The following is a 26,171-nucleotide window of genomic DNA, read 5'->3' on the forward strand; positions in this document are numbered from 1 at the left end:
GGAAACCAGAGCACGGTGAAACTCTATTGACGTAGTGTTTACAGGTCAGCATTCTATTGCAAAATGCAAGGAATAGGAAGGAGAGTAGATCCATTTGGGGCAAATGGAAGTTATCTGGCACTGAATGAAATCAAGGATGACTCATAGGATTTTGGCATAAGCAATTAGGTAGATAGTGATTTACTGAGATGGGGGAATAGGGATAAAGGAGATGAGGAGACCAAAGATTCTGTTTTAAACCTATTAAGTTGGAGATGCCTTTTGTACATCCAAAAGGAGATATCAAATATGTAGTTGGATATAAATTGAGAATTATCTGATATCAATGTAATTAATTCCATAAATCTAGATGTGCTGACCTACGGATAGAGGAGAGAGGAGGACACAGGTCCAAGCCCTAGAGGTTTACACACACAAACACACAAGTGCACACACATGAAAATAGTCCCTTATTGATTTGATTTGTTTTGAATTCTTGATTTGCCAGAGACCTTTCTGCAGTCTGTGCTCTGAATACTTAACTCTCCTTCTACTCATTAAACTTGACTGCCCCACCACATGTATTAAAAAGGTTCTAATAATCTCATTAATGATCTCTACTAGAAACCAGCTCACAAGACTCCACCTATTCACTCCTCCAAATTACACAAAATCTTTGATCCAATTAAAATGTCTTCTAACAGATTCTAGGAATTACTTGAATCATTCAAAATTCAGATATAGCACTGTGAGCTACCGAGACCATGATTCTGGGAAAAGCGTCATTTTGATATATTTTAATTCACAAGAAAATTTGGCTCCTATCATGTTTTGCTCTTCTATTCTTACTGACCAGGCTTCCATTTTCTTTCATATTACTTCAGATTGTCTCTAAATAAATACACAGTTTAGTTATCAATCTTGCCTGAAAATGAAAGTTTGACTCTGCAAAATCATCAGAAAAAGTCACTTAGAAAAGGAAGAAATTTGGAAGCTTGAACTGCTGAGGAATAGATGTACATTCATTAGAAAGTCAAGAATATCTGAGGATGAATTAAAGTAAGGGGTAGGGGAAAATTATTCTCAGCATATCACCACTTAGCCTTCTTCATTATGTTCAGTTCTGCACTGACAAGTTGTCTTGGGTTGTTATTAGCAGAGGCCATTTGCAGCCCCACACTTGACAGGTCTAACTGTTGCCAGAGAAAAGAATTGGCATTGAAGCACAGGGCTTTGCTGGAAGTGATTTACTCAGAGATTTGTATCCAATTCAGCATCTTGTGAATACTGTTTGATAGCCTGTGCAGTGTGTTCCCCTGAGAAAGGCTCCTAGGTATAACAGCGTATCCAGGAGTCTGAGGTAAAGAAAACAGATTGTAATAACTGATGTTGAAATGGCACAGAAATTCTTCTGAGTTACCCCTCGCCCTGACCAAGCTCCCATGACCCCTAGCAACCCCATCCTACCCTTATATCAGTGGGGAGACCCTGTCTCCCATAATTAAGTACAACATAGTATCTTAATTCCAGTTTCTATTAATATGCTTAACATCAAGGCAGTAAAGCACATTTAGGTTGATTTCCTATTTCTATCTGAGGAAAGAATTAATTTTTCAGTTATATTGCAAAATAATGTCTATGTAAAGACAATCTAAGTAAAATTTAAAATATATTTGCATCAGAGTTAAAATATAATATACTCTATTTGCCAATATAATATTCTGAGCAATGTATAAAATTTTCAACAGTATTTTAGAACCCTACTGATCCCTACGTGAATCAAGTTTTTGCTTAAAATTCATATTTTTAATCCACACAGTATTCTGGGTAATGGAAACCGCCCAGGGGCCTATGAACTTCATCTCTCAGTTAAGGATTACTGCTTTGCCCGAGAAGACCGAATTATCGGAATGACAGTAATTCAGCTACAGAACATAGCAGAAAAGGGAAGCCACGGAGCATGGTATCCCCTTTTGAAAAATGTCTCTATGGATGAAACTGGTTTGACTATCCTTAGAATACTCTCTCAGAGGACCAGCGATGATGTGGCTAAAGAATTTGTAAGACTTAAGTCTGAAACAAGATCTGCTGAAGAGAGTGCTTGAAACAAATACTACAAGATTTCATCTTTGAGCACTCACAAATTATAACCGTTTGACTACCGCATGCATGTGCAAATACATGGGAATGTTTATTTCACTATGTTTCAGTGTTTGCCAGTACTCAGTGTCTATAAGGTATGTGAAAAACCTGCTGAACTTTTATACCAATTCTGGTCTTTGGGAAATAAATGTTCCATGAAGTGCCAAAATTATGATGTAAAGTGAAATATCTAGAATATCTTTTAAAACGTTGATTTCACTTCATTTCCAATTTCTCACACATTAAACATACTAAACAACAATTAGTCTTCTGAGTTTGTCCATTAGTGGTCTTTGTTAAAATTTGTGTATTTTGCCCATAGATCAGGAAGCATTTGTTACTCAAATTCCATTTTATTTACTTACCTCATTGTAGATGTCTCACAAATACCCTTTTCTATCATAACTAGAAATGCAGTCACTTCTAGAAAGTGTTTGTAATTTTATAGTTGCAGATATATTGTGATGAATTTTGCATACAAATTAAAATAGAAAAGGTGGGAAATATTTTATGCTGACCAGTTTCCAACCTTTCTGAAATATCACTGTGAAGAAATGCTGTTAAAGCAAACTTATACAAAGCAGCGCTAAATAGAGTTTGTTAACGATGTTTGATATATTGACAAAACTTTGTTCTTTAAAACTGCCAAGGTCACATCACGTTTGTAAAAAAAAGGTAAATTGATGCATTTGCCATCTAGCATTATGTCTTGGCTCTACCAAATTTCATTCTTTAGAAAGTCATAGGATTAATGGTTTAGAAATGTGATGGAAGGTTTGTTTCTTAAAATTACCTATGATAAGTAACTACACTGTTAGTGTTTTCTCTCTGACAGTTATGACTATCTCCTTATTTACTTAGTGCTATAATCAGTTAAATGCCTTTTTCTTTTTAAAAATATTCAACAATTTGTACTGAATGCAGCATTACTCTATATTGCACTGGAGCAAAAAGTCATGTCTTCATCTATTTAGTGAAAAATGTAACAAAGTCTGAAGAAATTGCTTACAATTTTGTAATTTATGTTATTTATAAGCCCAAGATGCATCAGATGTAATAGGAAAACAATACAGCTCAGTACATAAAAATATAACTAGGCTGGGTTTTGAATATGAAATAGTTTAAGAATATTTGCATTTTCTGTATTTTTATGGTTTGACTTTTTAGAGTCTATCTAAATACTTGACTGTAAAACAATACTTTGTAATTGTAACTTATGGTCATAACTGTTAGTGGACAACATACACAAGCAGAAACAAGAAGCTGTTACAATGATTGTGTTTTGTGAACCGACTGGTCTGATATGTTAAGAACAGAAATGAAGAGTATTACAACTCTTAGAACCATTCTGTTACCGGGTGTGAAAACACAGACCACTGAGATCCACTAATTCATGTTAAATTGTTAAGCAATTGCTTTGTTAATGATTTCTCCAAACGCATAGTACAATGCAATCCTCTGGCATATGCATTAATAAATGGATATATATTAAGTACATGCAACACTTTATTGTATCTTCTGCCTTTTTATTTCATTTACACAACATCATTTCATTATTTGGGAATAAAACCTCCAGGTTCTTTTTACTGAATAGAATACTCTTCATATTGTTTAGTTCTAATATCTCATTAGAATTTGAAAAAAATTTTCCAGGAGTTATATTCATGGAAACAGCTGCATACTACACAGTAAAGACACTGAAAATAAGGAAGGACTGATTTACCTACCTGTATGCCTCTGAATATGGTTAAGCCCCATGAAGAAAATTCAACATATAAACAAGCAACATTGTTAAATAAAAACTTATATTACAAAAGGTTTCATTGTTTTACTGGAGGATTCATTCTAAATTTACCTTATAATGATTTTACAGAACATTGACTTGAGCTCTTTAGCAGCACAAAATAAAGCATCATACACTTGAATAAACGTCAGTTTGAGTTTGCATTGATCGCTTAAGAAAATGATGAGCTAAGTATTTTTTTCCAGTGCTTGTTTAATTGGATCTATTAAGTTTTTTTGTATAAAATACAATCAAACACTGATGGTGACAGTGTGAATTGAGTCTGTTTATTAATATCATAAAGTACAGGTACTAATTTTGAGATAGTTTTCAATTCTGTAGTCTTTGTTGTTTTTCCCCAGACACAAGTATTTCTGTTGTCTCCAGAACAGTCTGTTGTGTTTACATACCCAAATTAGTAATCATTCTACAGCTCATAGCGATCTCTGTCAACTATTGGCTCCAATAAAGTATGTGGAGATTTATTTATCTTATTCTAGATAAAACACACAGACAAAGCTCTGTTATTCATTTAGAAGTTCTTAAAGAACGCATGAAAATCAAATTTTGCCAAAATGAAGTACTTAAAACCACAGGGGTTTTGCTATGTAAAGGAACTCTGATGAACGATTATTTGAGATAAGTAATCAGATGTCCCCCTCACAACCTGCTCTAATTCATCTATTTCTAGGATAATTTATATATTGAATTTCTCTTAAATGAGGCACATTTATAAAAGACAATTGTAGTTTAAAGTTTTTCATTTGGTCTTTATAAAAACCATTTGAAGCAAGGTTTATTTTCTCCTTTTAATTTCTCTAAATTATATAAAGATATGACTACACTAGCCATCTTATGGACTAACATAGTAGCTTTAATCTTTACACTCAAATAATGAAAAATAAGCAAAGATATACAAGACTCAGGAAATATTCTTGGATGGATGTCTGATTCCCCCGTTACCATTTGGCAGAATTCTTCAACACACAAAGAATAGACTGCCTTCCCTAGCACTACCTGTGTTTATATTTGCTCCAGTCCTTTGTTTAAAATAGCTGGCCCCTTGCATCCTGACTCCCAGCCCACCACAGATTGGTGATCTCTCTGATTCAGGCTTCTGGTGTTTGTTTTTCAAAATCAAAAACTAGGAAATGTGACTTGATGGAGGATAAATTCCAATTTGTGAATATCACATTGTATATATTTTAAAGTACACTTTTTTCACATTATGACAACTTGGAAATCAGAATACATTTTATAATCATTGGCAAATTATAGTTTAATTGGTGTTTTTCTCCCTTCTTAATAGTATATAAAATAATGGTTCATCTTGCAACAAATGACTTCTCAGAAATAGTAAGTATATTTACACAAAGATTTACAAATATAGGAAAAGAAAATAATGGTTAGTTATCTATTTAACAAATCACATATATTTTAATTTGCATATACTAAAATTAACTCTGTTGGTATACATTTCTGTGTTTTGACAAAGTCATAGAATCACATAACAAGCACAACAAGCAAAATATAGGACGATTCCATCATCCTTAAAAATTCCAGCATGTTAACACTTTGCAGACAGCACTCTCCCTACCTTTAATCCTTGGTAGCACTAATCTGTTTTTAAGCCCTCTAGTTCTGTGTCTTCCAGACTGTCAGATAAATGAAATCATAACAGTGTGTATCTTCCGAGCCTAGCTTCTTTCACTGAGCATAATGCATCTGAGTCATCATGCTGTGCCATATATCAATAGTTTACTTTTCATTGCTGAATGGTATGCCATTGTATTGACATACAAAAGAGTATTCCATTCACCAGTTAGAAGACATCTGGGTTGTTTTCAGTTTTGTGAGATTACGAACAAAGCTGTTATAAACATTCATACACAAGATTTTGTGTGAATATAAATATCCTCATGTGTGAATACCTACGAGTAATATTTCTGGGTCATATTATATGTTGAAACTGTCAAACTTTTACCAAAATGGTTGTATCATTTTACATTCCAAGAAGCAATGGATAAGAGTTCCAGTTGCTCCAAATCCTTGAAAGCACTTGGTATTATCAGTTTTTTCTCCATTTTAATTGTTCTGATATTTATGCAGTGACATCTCAATACGATTTTAATTTGCAGTCCCGTGATGATTCATGATACTGAGTATCTCTTTATGTGCTTATTTGCCATTCATATACTATCTTTGGCGAAGTGTCTGCAAATCTTTTGCCCATTTATTCAATTGATTGTTTTATTATTGTTGACCATGAAGACATCTTTACATAGTCTGTATAGAAGTCCTTGGTGAGATATAAGATTTCAAATACTTCATCCCAGTCTGTGGCTATTTTTTCATTCTCATAACAGTATCTTTCAGAGCACAGAAGTTTTTAATCTTGATAAAATCCAACTTATCATTTTTTCTTTTATGAATCATGGCTTTGCTATTATATTTAAGAATTCTTTGCCTCACTCAGCATCACAAAGATTTTCTCCCATGTTTAGTTATCAAAGTTTCATTGTTTTAGATTTTACAATTTGGCCCATGATCCATTTTGAGGTTGGTTGGTTGTTCTATTATAGGGTGCGAGGTTTGGGTTGAGGTTTATCTCTCTATTTATTTATTTTTAACTAATTAACTTGCATAGAGAAGCCCAATTGTTTCAGCACCACACCACACCATTTGTTGAAAAGAGCACACTTTCTCCTATGAATTGCCTTGCACTTTTGTGATAAATCCACTGACCAAACATGTGGATCTATTTCTAAAATCTCTGCCTTTTCAACAGTGTGACACTGTCTTAATTACAGTAGCTTTATATTGTTTTGAACTCAGACATTATGAGTTTCCTGTGTTGTTCTTTTTTCAAAACTGTTTTTGACTATTCTAGTACTTTTGCCATTCTATAAAAAAATTTAAAATCCTACTGGGATTTTGATTGGAATTTTTTTAAAGCTATAAATAAATATGGGGACAACTGACATCTTAACAATATTGAGCCTTCAATCTATGAACAAATGTCCTCATTTATTTAGGTCTTCACTGATTTCTTTCATCAGTGTTTCATAGTTTTCAGCAGACAAATCCTACCAAGTGTTTCTTCCGTGTGTGCATGTATGATAGCGTAAATGATAATTTAAGGATAAAATTCAAATTTCACTTGTTCATTTCTTATATAAAAATTGATCTTTGTATATTAGCATAGCTTCCTGCAACCTCACTAACCTCACTTATTATTTGTAGGATCTTTTTTGTAGATTCCTCAGCATTGTGTACATGGACAAAATCAAATAGATTAAATAGAGGCATTTTTTTTCTTCCATTGTTTTCCTTTTAAACTATCAATATCACTATATTTGAAGTATGATACTTGTAGACAGTGCATACATGGGTCTTTTTTTAAAATCCAATTTGACAATCTCTACATAGTTGGTATACTTAGATAATTTTACAAAGATAATTAATTGGATTTTTTTAATTGCCGAAATCCTGAACTGAGAAAGTTGAAATGAAAACATCCATGATGAATTGGTCTTTTGCCTCCTCTAGAGAAAGGCATTTATGCTACAAATTTGAAAGGCTAATATATGTCCACATTGTAAGCATCAATGTTGTTATTTCCTAAAAAGGGTATAATAGAATCATAAAACTTAAGAGCTGAAAAGAACATGCAGATCATTTAATCAAAATTCTTCACTTAAGATCTTAAGAAACTGAGGGGCCAGCCCCATGGCCTAATAGTTAAGTTCAGTGTGCTCCATTTTGGTGGCCCAGGTTCAGTTCCTGGGCACAGACCTACACCACTCATCAGTGGCCATGCTGTGGTGGCAACCCACATACAAAATAGAGGAAGACCGGTGCAGATGGCAAATCTTCCTCAGGAAAAAAAAAGAGTAAGAAACTGAGACCCAGAGGGATGTGATGACTAGCCTAATATCAGCCAGTTAACACCCTAAATAGGAAATTGGAACCCAGATGAGCTAGTTTTCCTAAAGCTATCTTCTCTACCCTATCCTAATACATTGTCTTGGGCACATTTAATTATTTCAAGACCAGTCGTCAAGGGCTGCTTCCAGAAAGTAAAGGGATCAATATGGTCAAATCATGATTATATCCCAAAAGTGTTACCTAAATTAGACAGTTAATTCTCATATTTTTTGTAGCTATGATATTAGATGGTTGAGTATCTTTAGAATATAGCATTATAGAAAGGAGAGGTTAAAAACATTAACACATGCTAATCATCTCCTTTGTTCTTGTATCTAGATGAATTGATATAATTTTAATTATCATAGTCTGTGAAATATGTGTTTTTAATTTCAGTTTTATATATGAGGAAACTTAACCTTGAGGAATTTAGATTACTTGGCCAGATTCATACACATTCTTATTTGTTTATGCTCATATAAAGATGTATGGACAGGTTTATAACCAACTACAAAATATATTAATAAAAAAGAAAGAAAAACCATATTCCATACACAACAGCAACAAAATTTTTAAAGTACCTAGGAAGAAATCTAACAATGCATAAGATTTATATAAGGAAATTCTAAACCTCTATTATAGGACATAGAAGATGATACAAACAAAAGAAAATATAGGTCTTCTTTATGGATGACAAGGCTCGATATTATAAAGATGATAATTTCCTCTAAATTAATCTACAACTTTGATTACATTCCAATGAAAAGCCCAACGGATTTTTTTGGTAATATATTACAAGCTCATTTAAAAACTTATATGGAAGCAAAAGAATAGCCAAAGCAATTTTGAAGAATAATCAGGCATCCCTCCTGTTGCACACCTCTAATATCAAGATTTCTCATAAGCCTGTAGTCAATAAAATAGTGTGGGTTTTACCCAGGGATAGATAAATAGACAATGAAATAGAACAAATTCCATAGAAATAGATCTATGAATATGTGAGAATTCAACATCATGTCGGGTAGGGCAGCATTTGAATAAATGTATACGTTAATATACATTTAATAAATGTATATGTTCTATATCTATATGGATATAGATAAACTAGATCTCAAATGCACAACACAATAAAAATCCAGGTGGATTTCACACCTAAAAATTAAAAGTAAAACAGTGACATTTTAGAAGAAAACATAGAGTATCTTTACAATATAGGAATTAGAAACAATTTCTTAAATAGGAATTAGAAAGCATAAAAGAGAGAAGAAATGATTAATACATTTGAACATATTAAAATTTAAAACTTTTCTATGACAAAAGAAACAAAGTTAGATGAAGAGCCAAACAGAATATATATATATTTTTAATACACGTAATCCAATAACGGATTCGACTATGTTATGTGGCACAAACTTATACAAATCATTTAAAAATTCAATAGAAAAATGGGGATATTATCAATGAGCAATCCATGGAAAAGAAATAGCAATGACAGTAAATATAAATTTAAACATGTTCACTCTCAATGCAAATAATAAAAAAGCAAAATCTCTCTCACTCATCAAATTGGTAAAATATTAAAACGTTGATTTAAGAATCAAGATAATTTGAATGATCTCTCCTCAATGTCATTAACAAGATCAAAGAAGACATTGCATCTACGAACTATAAGATCCAAAGCCAAAATAAAATATGCTTCAGATGCAATAAACGGCACACATTGCAATGATGATGACAGTAAAGAGAAGTAAATAATGAGAGAAAATATTACCTTTGGAGAAGGATAATCTTTTGTTTTGGGGAGCTGTCCTGGGCGTTGTAGGATGTTTAGCAGCATCACTGGCCTTTACCCTGGGTGAAGATAATCATGGCCTTCATCTTAGAAAATGGCAAGAACTACCAGCACTGTGAAAGCACTGTTAGACCAGGTGTAAACAGGTTGGCTGCATGACAATCCTCTCCTGTGTCCCCCACCCTTCTAGACCCCAGGGCTAAAAAATTACAACCTAAGGAGACTGTGTCTTCCCAATGTTGGTTCTGAGAGTTTAGAAGTAAACCTCTGACAACTAGATGTTTCCTACTGGTGCAGTACCAAATAGGAGTTGGTAACAGTGGCTCTTTAGTGCCAAAGACTGTCCTGGGGCTGATCTCTCTCCCTTCTTCAACACACTAGGGGGTGATGATTATGTTTTGTTGGAATTTATCTTGTCGAATAATTTGTAGGAAAGATACTCCATTTAAAACTCTACTAGTGATTAATTTAGTTTTTTCACAAATTTCATTTATAGTCGCTATTATCAAATATGCACAAAATAATTTTTATTTCACATTTACCAGTCAAGAAATTTAACACATTATTTCTTGGAGTTTTGGGGTTTTGTTTTGTCTTTTCTTAGACTTCTAAAGTTTTTTATGGAGCAATGAACTCTGTTATTTAAAATATGAAAGTTTTCAAGGTCAAGATATTTTTATTTTATATTATTGTAATCATATTTTAATTTGTTACTTATATCTGCCTTATCAGTATTTCCCCCAGGAGTGGTTAGTTCCTTTATCCCGTTGTCCTTTGTGCTTTTTTGGCCTCTATGCTTAATAACTAATCACTTCCATTAAATGATTGCTAGAATATGCCTGTCACTATTCCAAGCTTTTTAAATCCATCAACTTATTTACTCTTCACAATACTATTATGAGATTGGTATTATAATAACCATTGTAAAGATAAGAAAATTGTGGCTTAGAAAGGTTAAGTAAATTGCCCAATGCCATGAAGCTAATGAGGAAATCAAGATTTGAACTCCAATAGTATGATTCCCATTCTAAATTTGAGGCAAAAAAGAAAAAAAAAAGCCTTAGAGAACAAAGAGGCGCCATGACATAACCTATGATGAACATTCACTTAACAATACATATGAATCTCAAAATATATTTAAGCAACAACTTACAAGCCTAGAAGATTAAAAAGAGAGAAACTAGAAAATATAGTTGCAGAATTTAATATGATGCCCATCTCAGAAATTTCTAAAGCCCTCCAAAAGTCTCAAACATTAATGATCTCAACAATTCAACTAAGTTTAAACTATTAAATACATATAAATAGAGAATTCTATATCATACAAACAAGGAATACGAATTGCTTTTGAGCAGAAGCAGAACATTTAGAAAAATAGCTACTAGGCTACAAAGACAAACTCAATATATTCCAAAGGATCAACAGCTCACTGACTGCGTTCTCTGACCATAAGCAATAAAGTATGAATTACTAACAAAAGGAGCTAAAAATATGTGTTTGAAAGTTAGCATCTTACCAAATAACCTTTATCTTATGGAAGAAATAATAATAATAATAAAGAAATATTTGATGCTGAATTATAATAAAAACATGTCAGAATTTGTATGTGAAAGCAATATATAAAAGTTATTCTATAGTCTTAAATGTGTTTATTTTATAACAATAAGTGATTAAAAATATAACTGAAGGGGCCAGCCGGTGGCATAGCTCCACTTGGCAGCCTGGGGTTTGCTCGTTCAGATCCCAGGTGTGGACCTACACACCGCTTATCAAGTCAAGCTATGGCAGGCATCCCACACATAAAATAGAGGAAGATGGGCACAGATGTTAGCTCAGGGCCACTTTTTCTCAGCAAAAAGAGGAGGATTGGTGGCAGATATTAGCTCAGGGCTAATCTTCCTCAAAAAAAAAAAAAATATATATATATATGTAACTGAAGTATCTAACTCAAGAAGCTGAAAGACAAGTAAGAGAATAGGCCAAAGAAACAACAAAGAAGAAAGTAATAAAATTAAGGTAAAAAAAAATCAGAGACCTAGAGGTTTCCTGCAAAAGAAAATCCACATAGAAGTTTAACAAAACCAAAATCCAGTTTCCTGAAAATATTTATCAGATGGATAAACCCTTGACAAGGCTAATCAAGAAAAACAGATAAAATATTGCTACATGAAATAGAGAATGAGAAGGGGAACTATCACCCAAACAGAAATATACTAATAATAAAGAGAATAATGAACAAAAATACTCTAAGAAATAGATGAAGAGGATAACTTCCTAGAAAAATATAAAATGCCAAAATTGGCCAAAACATATATAAAACCTCAAATAACTTCTTAAGCATTTTTTAAAAATTGAAAAATGTATTAAGAAATTCACCTCTCAAAAATGCCAGTAAGAGCGTAAACTGGTACAGCCACTGAGGAAAGCAATATGGCAGCACTCAACAGTCCCACTCACGGGCTTTATATTCCAAAGAAGCCGTCACACAATCCAAACGTGTGAGACAGACTACAAGAACATGCGGCACAGGGCCAGAGCTTAAAACAGTTTGATGGTTTGTAAAAGTTTAAAACAACAAAATCTAGAGCACATTATTATTTATATTAAAAAATACATGCAGTACAGGAAAAATATATATTTTAAAACTGCACATGTAACTAAACAAAACAATTATCTTGGGATGGTTGCATTGCAGGATATTGGGATACATATGGGAATGGGGACTGGAGATAAAGAGAAAAAAAAATTTTAAATCTTTTAGAAGGTAAACATGTTTTAAGAAGAATGAAAAAAAGACTCTTCTTTTTATCCATATATTCCTATTTGAATTTCAATATATACCCTAAATATGAGATCTCTATTAAAAGAAAAATCAAAGAGCACCAGTATTTCAATTTTAGGATTAATGCTCTTGAAAAATTGTTGAATTCTGGTAAAATGCTATTAATCTCATATCTGCAAATAGTTTTGCTCTCAAAAATTAACTGATTCTAAGCAACATAAATGTTAATAGCTTCCTTAGCCACAGTTTTATTACTTTGGAAAATTTTTAATATCATGAAAGTATATTACCAGAATTCACAGTTTCTTCACATATTTCTTTGTTCCTCTCCCATGGACCCCTCCTTTTCAGTGTAGAAAAGTCTAGGCCCACAATTATATCATTGCTATTATTGCAGTTCTTATTGTTACACTGTTAGCATGTCAGAGATCAGTGTTAAAAATTCATATTACTTTTAAATTTACTTTTGAATCAAATATTGCTAAAGAAATTGGATATTTTTATTGTTTGTTCAGATAAAAATAATATATTTAGTTAATGATTTTTGAAACTCTTTCTTTCTTCTTACTCAAACAATTCCCTTAACCATTAACTCTTTTCTCTACAAGACCAACCCACTAGTAACTATTCATGATATATATGCATTTTTTAAACTTTAAAAATATTTTTAGTTGAGTGAAAAGAAAGATTTTCTAAATTATAGGGTCCATGACTCAAGAATAAATTGAGTATTCAGGGTCTTTTGTAGCTCTATACAAACTTGAGGATTGTTTTTTCCATTCCTATGAAAAGTGCCATTGGAATTTTGATAGAGATTTCACTGAATCTAAAGATGACATGGGTAGTAAGGACATTTTAATAACATGGATTCTTCTGATCCATGAACATGGATGTCTTTCCATTTGTTTTGAATGTCTTCTTCAATAACTTTCAACAAAGTTGAAACAAAGTTGAAAGTTGTACAGGTCTTTCACTTCCTTGGTTAAATTTGTTCCTAGATGTTTTATTGTCTTTGATGCTATTGTGATTGGGATAGTTTTCTTTATTTCTTTTTCAGATGTTGCATTATTAACACATAGAAATGCAGCTGATTTCTATATGTTGATTTTGTGTCCTGCTCTTTTACTGAATTCATTGATTAATTCCAACAGTTTTTTGGTTTAGTCTTTGGGATTTTCTATACGTAAAATCATGTCATCTGCAGATAATTACAATGTTACTTCTTCCTTTCCAATTTGGATGCCTTTTATTCCTTTGTCTTGCCACATTGCTCTAGCTAGGACTCCAGTACTATACTGAATAACCGTGGTGAGAGTAGGCATCCTTGTCTTGTTCCTGATCTTAGAGGAAAAGCTTTAAATTTTTCACCATTGAAAATAATGTTACCTGTGGGTTTGTCATATATGGCTTTTATCATGTTGAGGTATGTTCCTTCCATACCCATTCTGTTGAGGATTTTTATCATGAAAAGATGTTGTATTTTGTCAAATGCTTTTTTGCATCCATTGAAATGGTCGTGTAATTTTATCTTTCGTTCTGTTAATGTGATGTATCACATTTATTGATTTGTGTATGTTGAGCCATCCTTACATCCCATGGATAAATCCAATTTGGTCATGATGTTTGATCCTTTTAATGTATTCTTGAATTCAGTTTGCTAATAATTTGTTGAGAATTTTTACATCTATATTCATCAGAAATATCGGTCTAAGTTTTCTTTTCTTGTAATGTGCTTATTGGCTTTGGTATCAAGGTAATACTGGCCTCATAAGATGAGTTTGGAAGTGCACCCTCCTCTTCAATTTTTTGGAAGAGTTTGAGAAGGATTTGCATTAATTTTTTAAATTTTTGGTGCAATTTGCCAGTGAAGACATCTGGTCTTGGGATTTTCTGTGTTTGGAGGTTTTTGATTACAGATTCAATCTCTTTACTCATCATTGGTCTGTTCAGATTTTCTATTTCTTCATTATTCAGTCTTGACAGGTTGTGTATTTCTAGGTATTTATCCATTTCTTCTAGGTTATCTAATTTGTTGGCATATAATTGTTCATAGTAGTCTCTTATAATCCTATGTATTTCTGTACTATCAGTTGTAATGTCTCCTCTTTCATTTCTGCTTTTATTTGAGTCTTCTCTCTTTTATTCTTAGTTAGTCTAGTTAAAGGTTTTTGAATTTTATTTATATTTTTGAAAACAGCTCTTAGTTTCATTGACCTCTTCTATTGTTTTTCTGGTCTCTATTTCATTTATTTCTGCTCTAATCTTTATTTCCTTCCTTCTGCTAACTTTGGACTTAGCCCAAGCAATTATGAGAAGGAACAAAGCTGGAGGTGTCACACTTCCTGATTTCAATCTATACTACAAAGCTGTAGTAATTAAAATGGTATGGTACTGGCATAAAAATAGACATATAGACCAACAGAACACAATAGAGGGCCCAGAATTAAAGCTCTATATCCTTGGTCAACTAATATTTAACTGGGGAGCCAAAACACCCAATGGAGAAACAATATTCTCTTCAACAAATAGTGTATGAGAAACTGGATAAACACATGCAGACAGATGAAGTTAGACCCCTATCTCACACTACTCACAAAAATTAACTCAAAATGGATCAAAGATTCAAACATAAGACCTGATACCAAAAAAACTCCTAGAATAAAACATAGGCAGTGAATTCTTTGACATCTGTCTTAGCAACTTTTTTTTTGGATCTGTCTCCTTAGATGAGGGCAACAAAAGCAAAAATAAACAAACAGGACTACTTCAAACTAGAAAACTTTTGCACAGCAAAGGAAACCATCAACAAAATTAAAAAGGCAAACTATGGAATGAGAGAAGACATTTGCAAATCATATATGCAATAAGGGGTTAGTATCCAAAATATATGTAGAACTCATACAATTCAATATTAAAACAACAAACAATCCCATTTAAAAATGGGCAGAGGATCTGAATAGACATTTTTTCAAAGACGACATACAGATGGCAAACAGACACATGAAAAATGCTCAACATCACTAATCATCAGGGAGATGCAAACCAAAACCACGGTGAGATATTACCTCATACCTGTCAGAATGGTGACCATCAAAAAGACAACAAACAACAAGTGTTGGTGAGGATGTGGAGAAAAGGGAACTCGTATGCACTGTTTGTGGGAATGTAAATTGGAGCAGCCACTATGGAAAACAGTATGGAGGTTCCTCAAAAAATTAAAAATAGAAGTACCATGTGATCCAGCAATTTCATTTCTGGGTATTCACCTTAAGAAAACAAAAACATTAATTAGAAAAGCTACATGCACCCCTATGTTTATTGTAGCGTTATTTACAATAGTCAAGATATGGAAGCAACCTAAGTGTCCATCATTCAGTGAATGGATAAAGATGATGTGGCATATATATATGCAAAAGAGCATTATTCAGCTGGAAAAAAAGAAGGAAATCTTGCCACTTGTGACAACATGGATGGACCAACAGGGTAACTCTGAGTGATATAAGTCAGATAAATACCATATGATTTCATTTATACGTGGAAGCTAAAAAAATAAAACAAACGAACAAACAAAACAGAAACAGACTCATAGACACAGGAAACAAAACTGGTAGTCACCAGAGAAGAAGGGGTGTGGTGTTGGGAAAAATAGGTGAAGGAGATTAAGTTCAAACTTCCAGGTATAAAATAAATGCCATGGGGATACAATAAAGATCATAGGGAATATAATCAATAATATTTTAATAACTTTGTATGGTGACAGATAGTTACTAGACTTATCATGGTGACTATTTTGTGAAGAATATGTTTAATTACTATGTTGTACACCTAAAACTAACATAATATTGTATGTCAACTACACTTAAATTTAAAAAAAAAACTCCAAGAAGAAAATATAGGGAAGAAACTTCTTGATATACCTCAGCAAAAGCACAAACAACAAAAGTAAAAATTAACAAATGGGACTACATCAAACTTAAAAGCTTCTGCACAGCAAAAGAAACAATCAGAAATTCCACTTCTGGGCATATACCCAAAGGAAATAAAAGCAGGATATGAAAAAGAAATATGCACTCCCATGTTTATTGCATCGTTATCACAATAGCCAAGATACGAAAACAACCTAAGTGTCCGTCAATGGATGGAATGATAAAGAAGATGTGATATATACCACACACACACACACTGAAATATTATTTAGCCAAGAGAAAGAAGGAATTCCTGCCATTTGTAACAACATGGATGGACCTTGAGGACATTATGCTAAATGAGATGTCACACAGAGAAAGACAAATACTATATGATCTCATTTATATGTAGAATCTAAAAAAAACGCCCAACTCATAAAAAACGAGAGTAAAATGGTGGTTAACAAGGGCTTGGGGATGAGAGAATAGGAGAGATGTTAAGTGTATAAACTTGCAAATAGTAGATAACTAAGTCCTGGAGACCTAATGCACAGTATAGTGATTATAGATTTAAAAAACACTGTATTATAAACATCAAACTTGTTAAGAGACTAGATCTTAATTATTCCCACCACAAAAGAGAAGTAATTATGTGATGTGATAGAGATGCTAGCTAACGCTACAATAGCAAACATAGTGTAATATATAAATTTATCAAATCAACATGTTACACAGCTTAAACACACAATGTCATATTTCAAATATTTTCAATTAAAAAAAGAACAAATTGGGTAAATCTAGGACACAGGACTAAGGACTAAAAGCAAACACTGTTTGAAATTTAAAAAGATATTGACACACCAAAATAGAATGGAAAATACATAATGTTTGAATAATAACGCTTAACTGGAAAGAATTGTCACTCCTGAAATTTGCAAATATTACAAGCAGTGCACATATTTTCTAAAGCCTATAGAGAACATTTTAAACTATTAATCAAATATTGTGCCACAAAGGAAATACTAAATAGGTAGGAAGGAAAGGAGAGAGAGAGAAAGAAGAAAGAGTACAGGCCAGCCTAGATCCACACTAAAAGGTAATAAAGTAAATAAAATTAAATTAACTTACCTTTAGCAAAGTGAAAAGATGAAAATATAGGCAAAATAATAATAAGCAAAATTTGGAACAACAAAGGTATGACTTTAAAAAAAGAATAATAACACTACAAAGACTCAAAATGTTGAGAAATATACTCCCATGCTAACAAATTTTGAAGTGTGGATAAAATGTCCACTTTTCTGGTAAAATTTATTTACTGAATGTAGTCGGGCAAATAATGTTCACTTCTATAGCAAGCAATGCAAAGTCTCAGTGGATCAAAACAATAAAGGTTTATTTCTTACTGACAGCAAATCCAATGTGGGTCGGTTGACTCCTCGGTAGCTTTTCTTTAAGCAGTGACTTCCGCATCCTTCCTCCACTTGCAGCCATCTACACAAGAAAAACGGTAACCACGGAAGTTATAGGAACCATTTTAAGGAAGTCATGGAGGAAGCATACGTCATTTCCAACCACATTCCATTGGCCTAACTGCAAGGGAAACTAAGAAAAGTAGGTACCTCGTGTTGCCTAGAAGAAACCCAGCATCACTGAGCATGGAGCCATATCTGCCCTATCAACGGTGATTCCTCATGACGCAGCAAAAATGGCTGAGCTGTAACTGTGAATGACATAAGTTACCATAAAATCTTCTCCCTAAAGTTCTGGAGGGATTTGGTTTTATTGGTGAGTTCCTTCAAACGTTTAAGAAGCAGTTAATCTCCATTGCCTATGAAATGTTACAGAGTATAAAAAAGGAAACTACTCTTTTATGAAGCTAATTTAACACTAATTTCCACTGTGATAGAAACAGGGCCTCAGATATCTTGAGTGAAAAATGGGGATAAAAAATATTCGCAGTGCTGGAGTTACTGAGAGGATTAAATGAATTATGTAAAATGCTTACACAATGAATGACACATGGTAAATAATATATATGTTCCAATTATTATTATCGTGCCACAAGTAAACAACAGACTAATCTCAATTTGAAACAAAATTTCAATTGTAAGTAAAATTATTTCAAATTGTATTCAGTAGCATTGTAAGAAAATTATTGACCAAATGGTAAATTTCTTCTAGGAATACCAAGATCTAATGTTAGGAAATCCATTACTAAAATGGATTTTAGTGGACATTGATTTACAAAATTACAATGATCATCTCATTAGATACTACAAACTATGAAATTTAATAAACAGGCTGGATAAAAGTTCAGAGAAAATAAGGAGTAAATCAATAGCTCTCATCACAAGAAACTGCCCCTCTAAACTGAGGAAAAAGATAAAATCTCTTACTTTCAGCAATATTTAAGACATTTCTGGAATTTTAAAAGAATGCAATAATGCATGAATCAAAGAAAAAAGGGAATGGGCTCTCTGCTTTACTCATAGAAATTACTGAACTAGCAGATTTACAAAATAGTGATTTTGTTGCTTTATACAGCTACTAAAATTGATGGCTATTAGGTGAAAACATAGGACAATGCATGCCTAGAAGGTAATAATAGGAAAGCAAGATACAAAGTTATATTTCAGTATAGCTATGAAAAAGCAACACTCATACATTTAAAAGAATAACTTTTATATAGAGAGCAATAATTTTGAAATCCAAGTAGACTTTCAATATGTATAACAAAAAATTGAACTACTTTTCAAGTACCCACAGAGCTAATCACTTTGGAAATAATAACAGTGGCTAACATTGTACAATATTTACAACATACTCTTTTCACATATAGTATGTCATTTATTCTTCACAGAGGGATTTTTAAAAGTAACAAAGGCCGTTAACAGCAGACCTAGAATTAAACCCCATCTCCACATGTTCTGAGTCAGAGAGATCTAGTTACCTACCCCTAATCTCCCACACCCAATCCGTGACCAAGCACCATCTGTCTGAGTTTCTGGCTGTCTCTCAAATCTGCCCACCTTTTCTTTGTCTCCACCACCACCCAGGTCTACACATCTGTCACAGCTCTCTGTACTACTACCCAAACCTCCAAACCTTTCCATTTAGAGCCCGTTTTGGCTACTCCTCTAATCTCCTCTGCAGCTTTGCAACTAGTGTAACTTTTTAAAAAGTCAATCTCATCATGCAAGTCCTTTGCTTAAAACAGTATAACGGTTTCCCACTGTCTTTATGATAAAGATCAAAGTTAGTAACAATGTAAAAGAAAAACTATGGCCTTGCCCCTGGTACCTCTTCAACATGATGTTCTGCACTCCAGGTTCTCCGACCTTATGTTCATCAAATGCACAACCTGCATTCCCCCTCAGTCTCACCATAGGTTATTCCCTTTGCCTGGAATTTCTTTTCCTCCCTCCTCTCTGTGTTCTACACTTCTATTTCTTATTTTCTCCTCAGCCTTAAGATCTGGTCTCAAGTCTTCTTTATTGAGGAACTTATGTGATAAAATATAGTTTCCTCTCATATCTCCTTGTGTCATATTTTTGTTTATTCCTAGTTATCCAATAAGATAGTTTCCTCTTATGATACTTCATTTTGTTATATCTGTTTCTCCATAGCACTAAATCGCAGGGGCAATTATATACTTGTGAGTGTATCTGGTTAATATTTATCTATGCCTCTCCCAAAACACACACTAGATGTTCTAAGAGGATCAGTTATATCTGTTTTGCTCATTATTGCATTCCTATGCAGTACTCGAGACAAAGTGGCACTGATATAGATGTATATGTGGAGATAGATTAAATAGACATAATAAGTGAATAAATATGTCAATATTCTAAATAGTACTAATGAGTGATAAGGTTAGCGATGATATTTTCCTGATTTTACTGTGTTTCACATTTCTTTAAAGATGCTTCTTTTTAAATCTTGAAAAACACAGACAATTGAATTCTGTCAGGTAGGTAAGGAATCTTAATTGAATCAATGACACTATTTCTTGTTCCTTGATAGCAGTGGCCTTTGCAAAGGCTAAGGCATCCACAGAAAAACTGAGTGACTGGGTAAGTCCACAAAAACTTATTTTTCCCAGGATAATAAACATCTGTTAGCCTAGTCTCGAGCTGGAAATAGAAAACTCCAAGTATTCTCAAGCAAGATCTCCAGTATCTACACACGTCCCCATAAGTGCATCTTTATTCAACATGGTCATAAAAAAGGGACTCCCTCAGGAATAGAAGAACCATGTAAAGCATCAACATAGCACATAGTGAGATTTCAAGATCCTGTCTGAATACATACAGTTTAAATGCCACCTTACTTAATCCTTCCCCAGGGAACTTGTTTATTTTACATTGAACTTTGTTTCAATTTAACAGCAAATAGCCTGTTCTTTATTCATGTATGAAGCTCCTGAGCTAAGATTTTGTTGCTGATTTTGACCTTTACTTTTCTTTTCTGATCCTTCTCCCTCTTACTAACTACAATATGTTCTTGACGTAAAAAGTGTAGTCCATAAAATTTGTGCCTATTTGACATTTTTTAGTGTAAAATAAACTGAATATCTTAGATATTCAGTAAATACTTTTTCAGTGTTTATTATACAATATTTAATTATCATCCATTTAAGAAACAAAAAGCATCCCCCAACAGTACTTAGTTTTCTTATGTGTCCATGGTGACGGAGGATTTTTAGCATTTGTGATTCTTATTAAACATGATATGAGTTACAAAAAATGTTATCAAAAATACTAAATAATTATATGAATTTTGGTGGAGAAAACTAATTGATGCAAACAAATCTCTCTCTTCTTTGGGTCTTGTGTGGGAGTATTATTATTTTGATCGTTTTACTTGTTTCTGAAAAGAGATAAAGTCCTATCACTTCTTGTTGATATTTTAAAACTGCAAAAACCATCTCAAGTCTCATACTTTGTCAAAAGAAATGAAGATTTATGTTAGGCTGGGGTTTATTGTTGTTGTTTGTTTTGTGTTGTTGATTTTAGTGATTTTTGAGATGCTGGGTACTAAGTTAGTTGTTTCCTGAAACATCAATATATATTAACACTTCTCTTTGCAGTTGAGAGTTCATAGTACCCTAAAGCTTTGGGATTCCCTTCTATTGACAGATAGAGTACAAGAGAATGAGGAAGAACTTTGGCATCATGCAGCTTTGAGCTCAGATCCTTGCTCTGCGTCAACAAACTGTGTGAACTTGAGCAACTGTTTTACCGCTGAGTTTCAACTTCCACTTCTGTAAACAGAGTGTAGTAATACCCACCTCTTGAGTTTGTTTTGAGAACTGATTAGAAAAATACACATAACACCCCTGATACAAAGTAGGCACTCAGTAAATATTAGCTCCCTTTCCCCTTTTTCAGAAAAACAGCATTAAATTTTGAACAGTATTTAAATAAAAGATTTTATGAGGTGTTTAAATAAGTTTGCTCCTTTTATGAAAAAATGTTTGGGTTAAACTCTAACAGGAGATGACAAGATAAAAATGCTAGAATAGGAGCATTGTTTAAAAAAGATTCTGTGATTGGAGACATGTCACAAGTAACACAGGAAGCTTGATGTTGAGGGAGTGTGAAGAATGTAATGAGAGCTACAACTTCTAGAGAGCAGAGCACGACACTTGCTAAAGGTCATCAGAGAAAAACATCATACCGCACTTTGAAGACAGTATCTTTATTTAATATCATGTACACAGATGACATCAAAGTTTTATTGTGTCTTTTACTGGTGAGCATGGACAACATCTAGCAAAACTTTAACAGCTAATTATTAATTAATAGCTTAATTAGCTCGTCAGCTAAGTTAGCCATTTAACAAATACAAACCAACCTATTTCCTCATATTGAAGTATTAAGTCCTTTTTGATTGATTTATTCTTTTTTCAGTGATCCCTAATGCCAGGCAGTGTGTGGCTCTCGTGGATCTTTCATATACAATTATTTCTTAGAGGGGAAGTTGCACTGAAATCTGCACTATGCAAGGAAGAGAATCTGAAGTCCTAGGTAGGCATCTTTTTTTACCAAAGATTTTGTTTTTCTGGACTCTATGATTGCTCTGTGAAGACTGCTTTCTTTAGAAAATAGAATTGCATGTATTTCCCACTGAACAGCCAACTCTATCAGCTTTTGTGCCTCCCTGCTTGGTGAGGAATGCCACATATCCTCACCAAATAAGCACTGTCTCTTTTGAAACAGATAAAACCAGGCTTATTTAAGAAATCTACAGATGGCACTCTTTAGGCCCTTCCCCCCCCCTTCAGGAAAGTCTTCCATCATTATTAATGAATCCATTAACACTTCAGATTCACTAATTCCTCCAGTTTCCTGGAGAGCATAGTTCTACGACCTGTCACACTAAGTGTTTCAAGGAGCTCTTCTCCTTCAGACGTTTTCTGCTACTGTCAGCCTTCACCGGGAGCTACAACTCTCTTATTTTTGAATGAGAGAAAAAAAGATTTCAGGGAACAAAATACCTTTCAAATGTACTGATGACATGGTAAACATCTCTCTGAACTGATAAAACAAAATGTCCAAGTAGGAATTGACTTCAAGCTCTGTCCTTAGCCTAGAATGCTCTTGCCTTCATCCTCTCTCACCTGGCTAGCTCCTACTGGCCTTCCTTTAACTTAAATCCAGAAGTCACATTTTTCCAGGAAACCTTGGTATCGCCTTTCTCTGTGAACAGCTGCCCCCCGACCCCCACCACCTGGCACACACACACAGATGCCCCTTTCCTATCCTATGCAACTGTTTACTTATCAGTCTCCACCATTAAACCTTTATTTCTGCATCCTGAGGGGTTGGAATAGCTCTCTAAGCTTCTTGAATGTATGAACAAACAAATATCAAATGAACAAACCAGAAGCTCCCATTAAATGCAGCTGCACAGAGGACAGGACTAAGAAAGTCCCAGATATTTGCACTATCCCTCATCTAAGTACAGTATCCAGAGGTGACCTGACAAATGTCCTCTCTTAGAGAAAAGTCCTAAGACTCACTATTAGACAGCCAGTTATATAAAAGTCTAATATGAGTCATATGTTTCAAGAGTTTTCTCTCTTTGTTATATTATTTCCATGGTTCTTTAGCCACGTCTAGTTTATTCAAATCCCCAGCTGCCAGTGTAGTGACATTTTGATTCTAAGTGTGTGATGTATAGTCCTTCAGGATGATTCTCTCTCACCAGGATGAGAAGCCTGACAGCTAAGGAGGCCTCTGGCATCTGAAGTCCAGCTAGGGTGCAGCTGAGGTGAAGCAGTGAGCTGGAAGAGAAAGAAAAATTTGCCTGCCTTTCTTCCTTTTTCGAAGTTGCATGTTGGCTGTCCTGTCTGTAGTCTGCACTGGGTATAACACATTCTCCATGGACCAGCCACTTCTCCAATAACAGCTCATTTGTTATGTTGGTTTTTAATTTTCAAATCACAATAATAACTCTTACTGATAGACAAATCTGATCCAACGAACACAATGAGGCACATGATATATATTGATTATGAGTTTGATGATACATGAACTACTAATTCTTGTTATTTTCCTTAATAATGGCTTTGAAATTTTCTTTTTCTTCTTAAGTCACATTTTCGTTGCTTCTAGCCTAGCATATCATAATAATATTACAGTAGTTTCCATATATTCTTTTTTATTTTACAACCCATCCTTAGGGACTAACTACAACACCATATTGAAATTCGTTGCCTAGAATTCAATGCTGGCAGAAATCTGGCACCCTGCTGGTCACAAGTCCACTTTCCACACATTTATTGTTTGCTTTAACTGGGCTGATCTCCTCATTGCACTCCTCACTCCCTCCCTACCACGCAAACGTCACATGACACTTATTCCCACCTCTGAGCCTTTGCTCAAAGTGCTGCCTTAGCTGTTAACCTTGTCTAGTCCTGTTTATCTGGATCAATTTCCCATCCACTTGGCTCAACCTGGTCCAGCCATGTTCCAACTGAGTGTACAGATTCCATAATGGTGATAACTAAGATAGAGTTAGAACATTCTGAGAAGCTGCAGCAGGGCCCAGAGGACATTCTGCCTGCACTAAGAACATTGATAGGCCCGCCTGTCATGGGTATGGGAATTCATTTCAGCATCCAAAGGAAGAAACCACACTTACTTTCTCACATAGCATTCTCATCTAACAGTTACAGTACCTGCCAAAGAGGAAAATACTCAATGTCTAAAACAAATGCAGAAGAGAAGTTAGAAAAGTAGACAGTTAGCCTGATGAAAATGGGTTTCTGAAGAGACAATGTGGTTAGATCAGCTGGGTACCACAAATGTACGAGGCAGCCCTGCTTGTGTAAACTGACTATTGCCATCTGTAGCGTCAAATATTTAAGTCCAGATGAGCCAGCTTTCCCAAGGAAAGATGTCTGCGAAACCTCATCCAGCTGACTAATGTAATGTTCTTCACTCAAGAAATGATACAAGATTATTTGACAGCCAGTTTCATTTGTAAATCTAACAGGATTTCAAGATTTTATTTATTATGTCAGTGACATTTTTTGTTCTGGCTGTGCTTCTTAGCTGCTACGTACCTTGGGCAAGTTATTTACCTTCTCTCTGCATGAATTTGACTTACCTCTGAGACAGAACATAGAGTAATGTGGTATAGTCCCCTTAGGGGCAAAAACATTGCTCCTTCCCTCTCTTCTTAGATTGTTACATTAACCAACATCAGCTCTATGAAATCCCATCCAATCATAAGTCATGATGGAAGCTCCCTACATGTCACCTTCCCAAAGGACTCCTTCAATTACCTGGAATGACTGACAAAGTTAACCAGTCTGCCTAGTCAAGATGTTCCATAATATTCCACTTTAGGGGGCTGGCCCCGTGACCAAGTGGTTCAGTTTGCATGCTCCACTTCAGTGGTGTAGGGTTTCGCTTGTTTGGATCCTGGGCACAGATGTGGCACAGCTAGTCAGGCCATGCTGAGGTGGCATCCCACATAGCATAACCAGAAGGACCTACAACTAGAATATACAACTATGTACTGGGGGGCTTTGGGGAGAAGAAGAGGGAGAGAAAAAAGAAGATTGGCAACAGATGTTAGCTCAGGGCCAATCTTTAAAGAAAAAAAATTCCACATTAACTCTCTGTGAAGACATGATGTAGCTATAGGTTCATGTGTAAAATGTCACCTTTGTCTAATTTTTTTTTGTTTTTTTGTTTTTTTGTGAAGAAGATTGGCCCTGAACTAATGTATATGCCAATCCTCCCCTAGTTTTTGTATGTGGGATGCCGCCACAGCATGGCTTGACAAGCGGTGTATATGTCTGCACCCAGGATCTGAACCTGCAAACCCTGGGCTGTTGAAGTGGAGTGCATGAACTTAGCCACTACACCACCAGGCTGGCCCCACCTTTATCTAATTTTTGAGGATAAATATCTGAGATTTTGAAAGTACTATTTTTTTATTTTTATGATAAAGCATACTAATTACATTGACCTCCCCTCAAAAAAGCAGCCTTATGAGATTCTTTTATTCTTTCTAATACAATACCACCTATTTGAACTGAAATTCTATGTTTATCTTGTCTCTAAATCTCTTAAGGCTAAATCTTAACTTTCTATTTTGGGAATTTAACCATTCCAGTAATTTTCCAGCAATATAATTTTATTCACAACTTCTCGAATGACTATACTGTTTCACAGAAACTCCCATAGTGTGAAGTTAAATGCCCAACTAAATGGTAAGTTAACATTGATAAAAAGTCAAAGTTCTGCATCATAACCTAGTAAACCTAAAATTTTGCAAAGCTTTGTGTACTTCTTAAACCAATGCATTTCCATAGTAAACAGTGATAAGTGAAGTTTTGACAGC

At 34.1% G+C, this 26,171-nt stretch overlaps 1 protein-coding gene across 1 annotated transcript in view; it reads left to right on the plus strand.

Annotated features, from left to right (window-relative positions):
• Positions 1-2,801, plus strand: part of UNC13C (unc-13 homolog C) — a 351,117-nt gene extending 348,316 nt beyond the window's left edge. The window contains exon 28 of the mRNA XM_046653916.1: positions 1,799-2,801. Coding sequence (XP_046509872.1) covers positions 1,799-2,084 — 286 coding nt within the window. The 3' untranslated portion in view covers positions 2,085-2,801. The remainder of the gene's footprint in view (positions 1-1,798) is intronic.
• Positions 2,802-26,171: the final 23,370 nt, after the last annotated feature.

Source organism: Equus quagga, chromosome 2 (assembly GCF_021613505.1).
Source record: "Equus quagga isolate Etosha38 chromosome 2, UCLA_HA_Equagga_1.0, whole genome shotgun sequence".
In the NCBI taxonomy this organism is placed as follows: domain Eukaryota; kingdom Metazoa; phylum Chordata; class Mammalia; order Perissodactyla; family Equidae; genus Equus; species Equus quagga.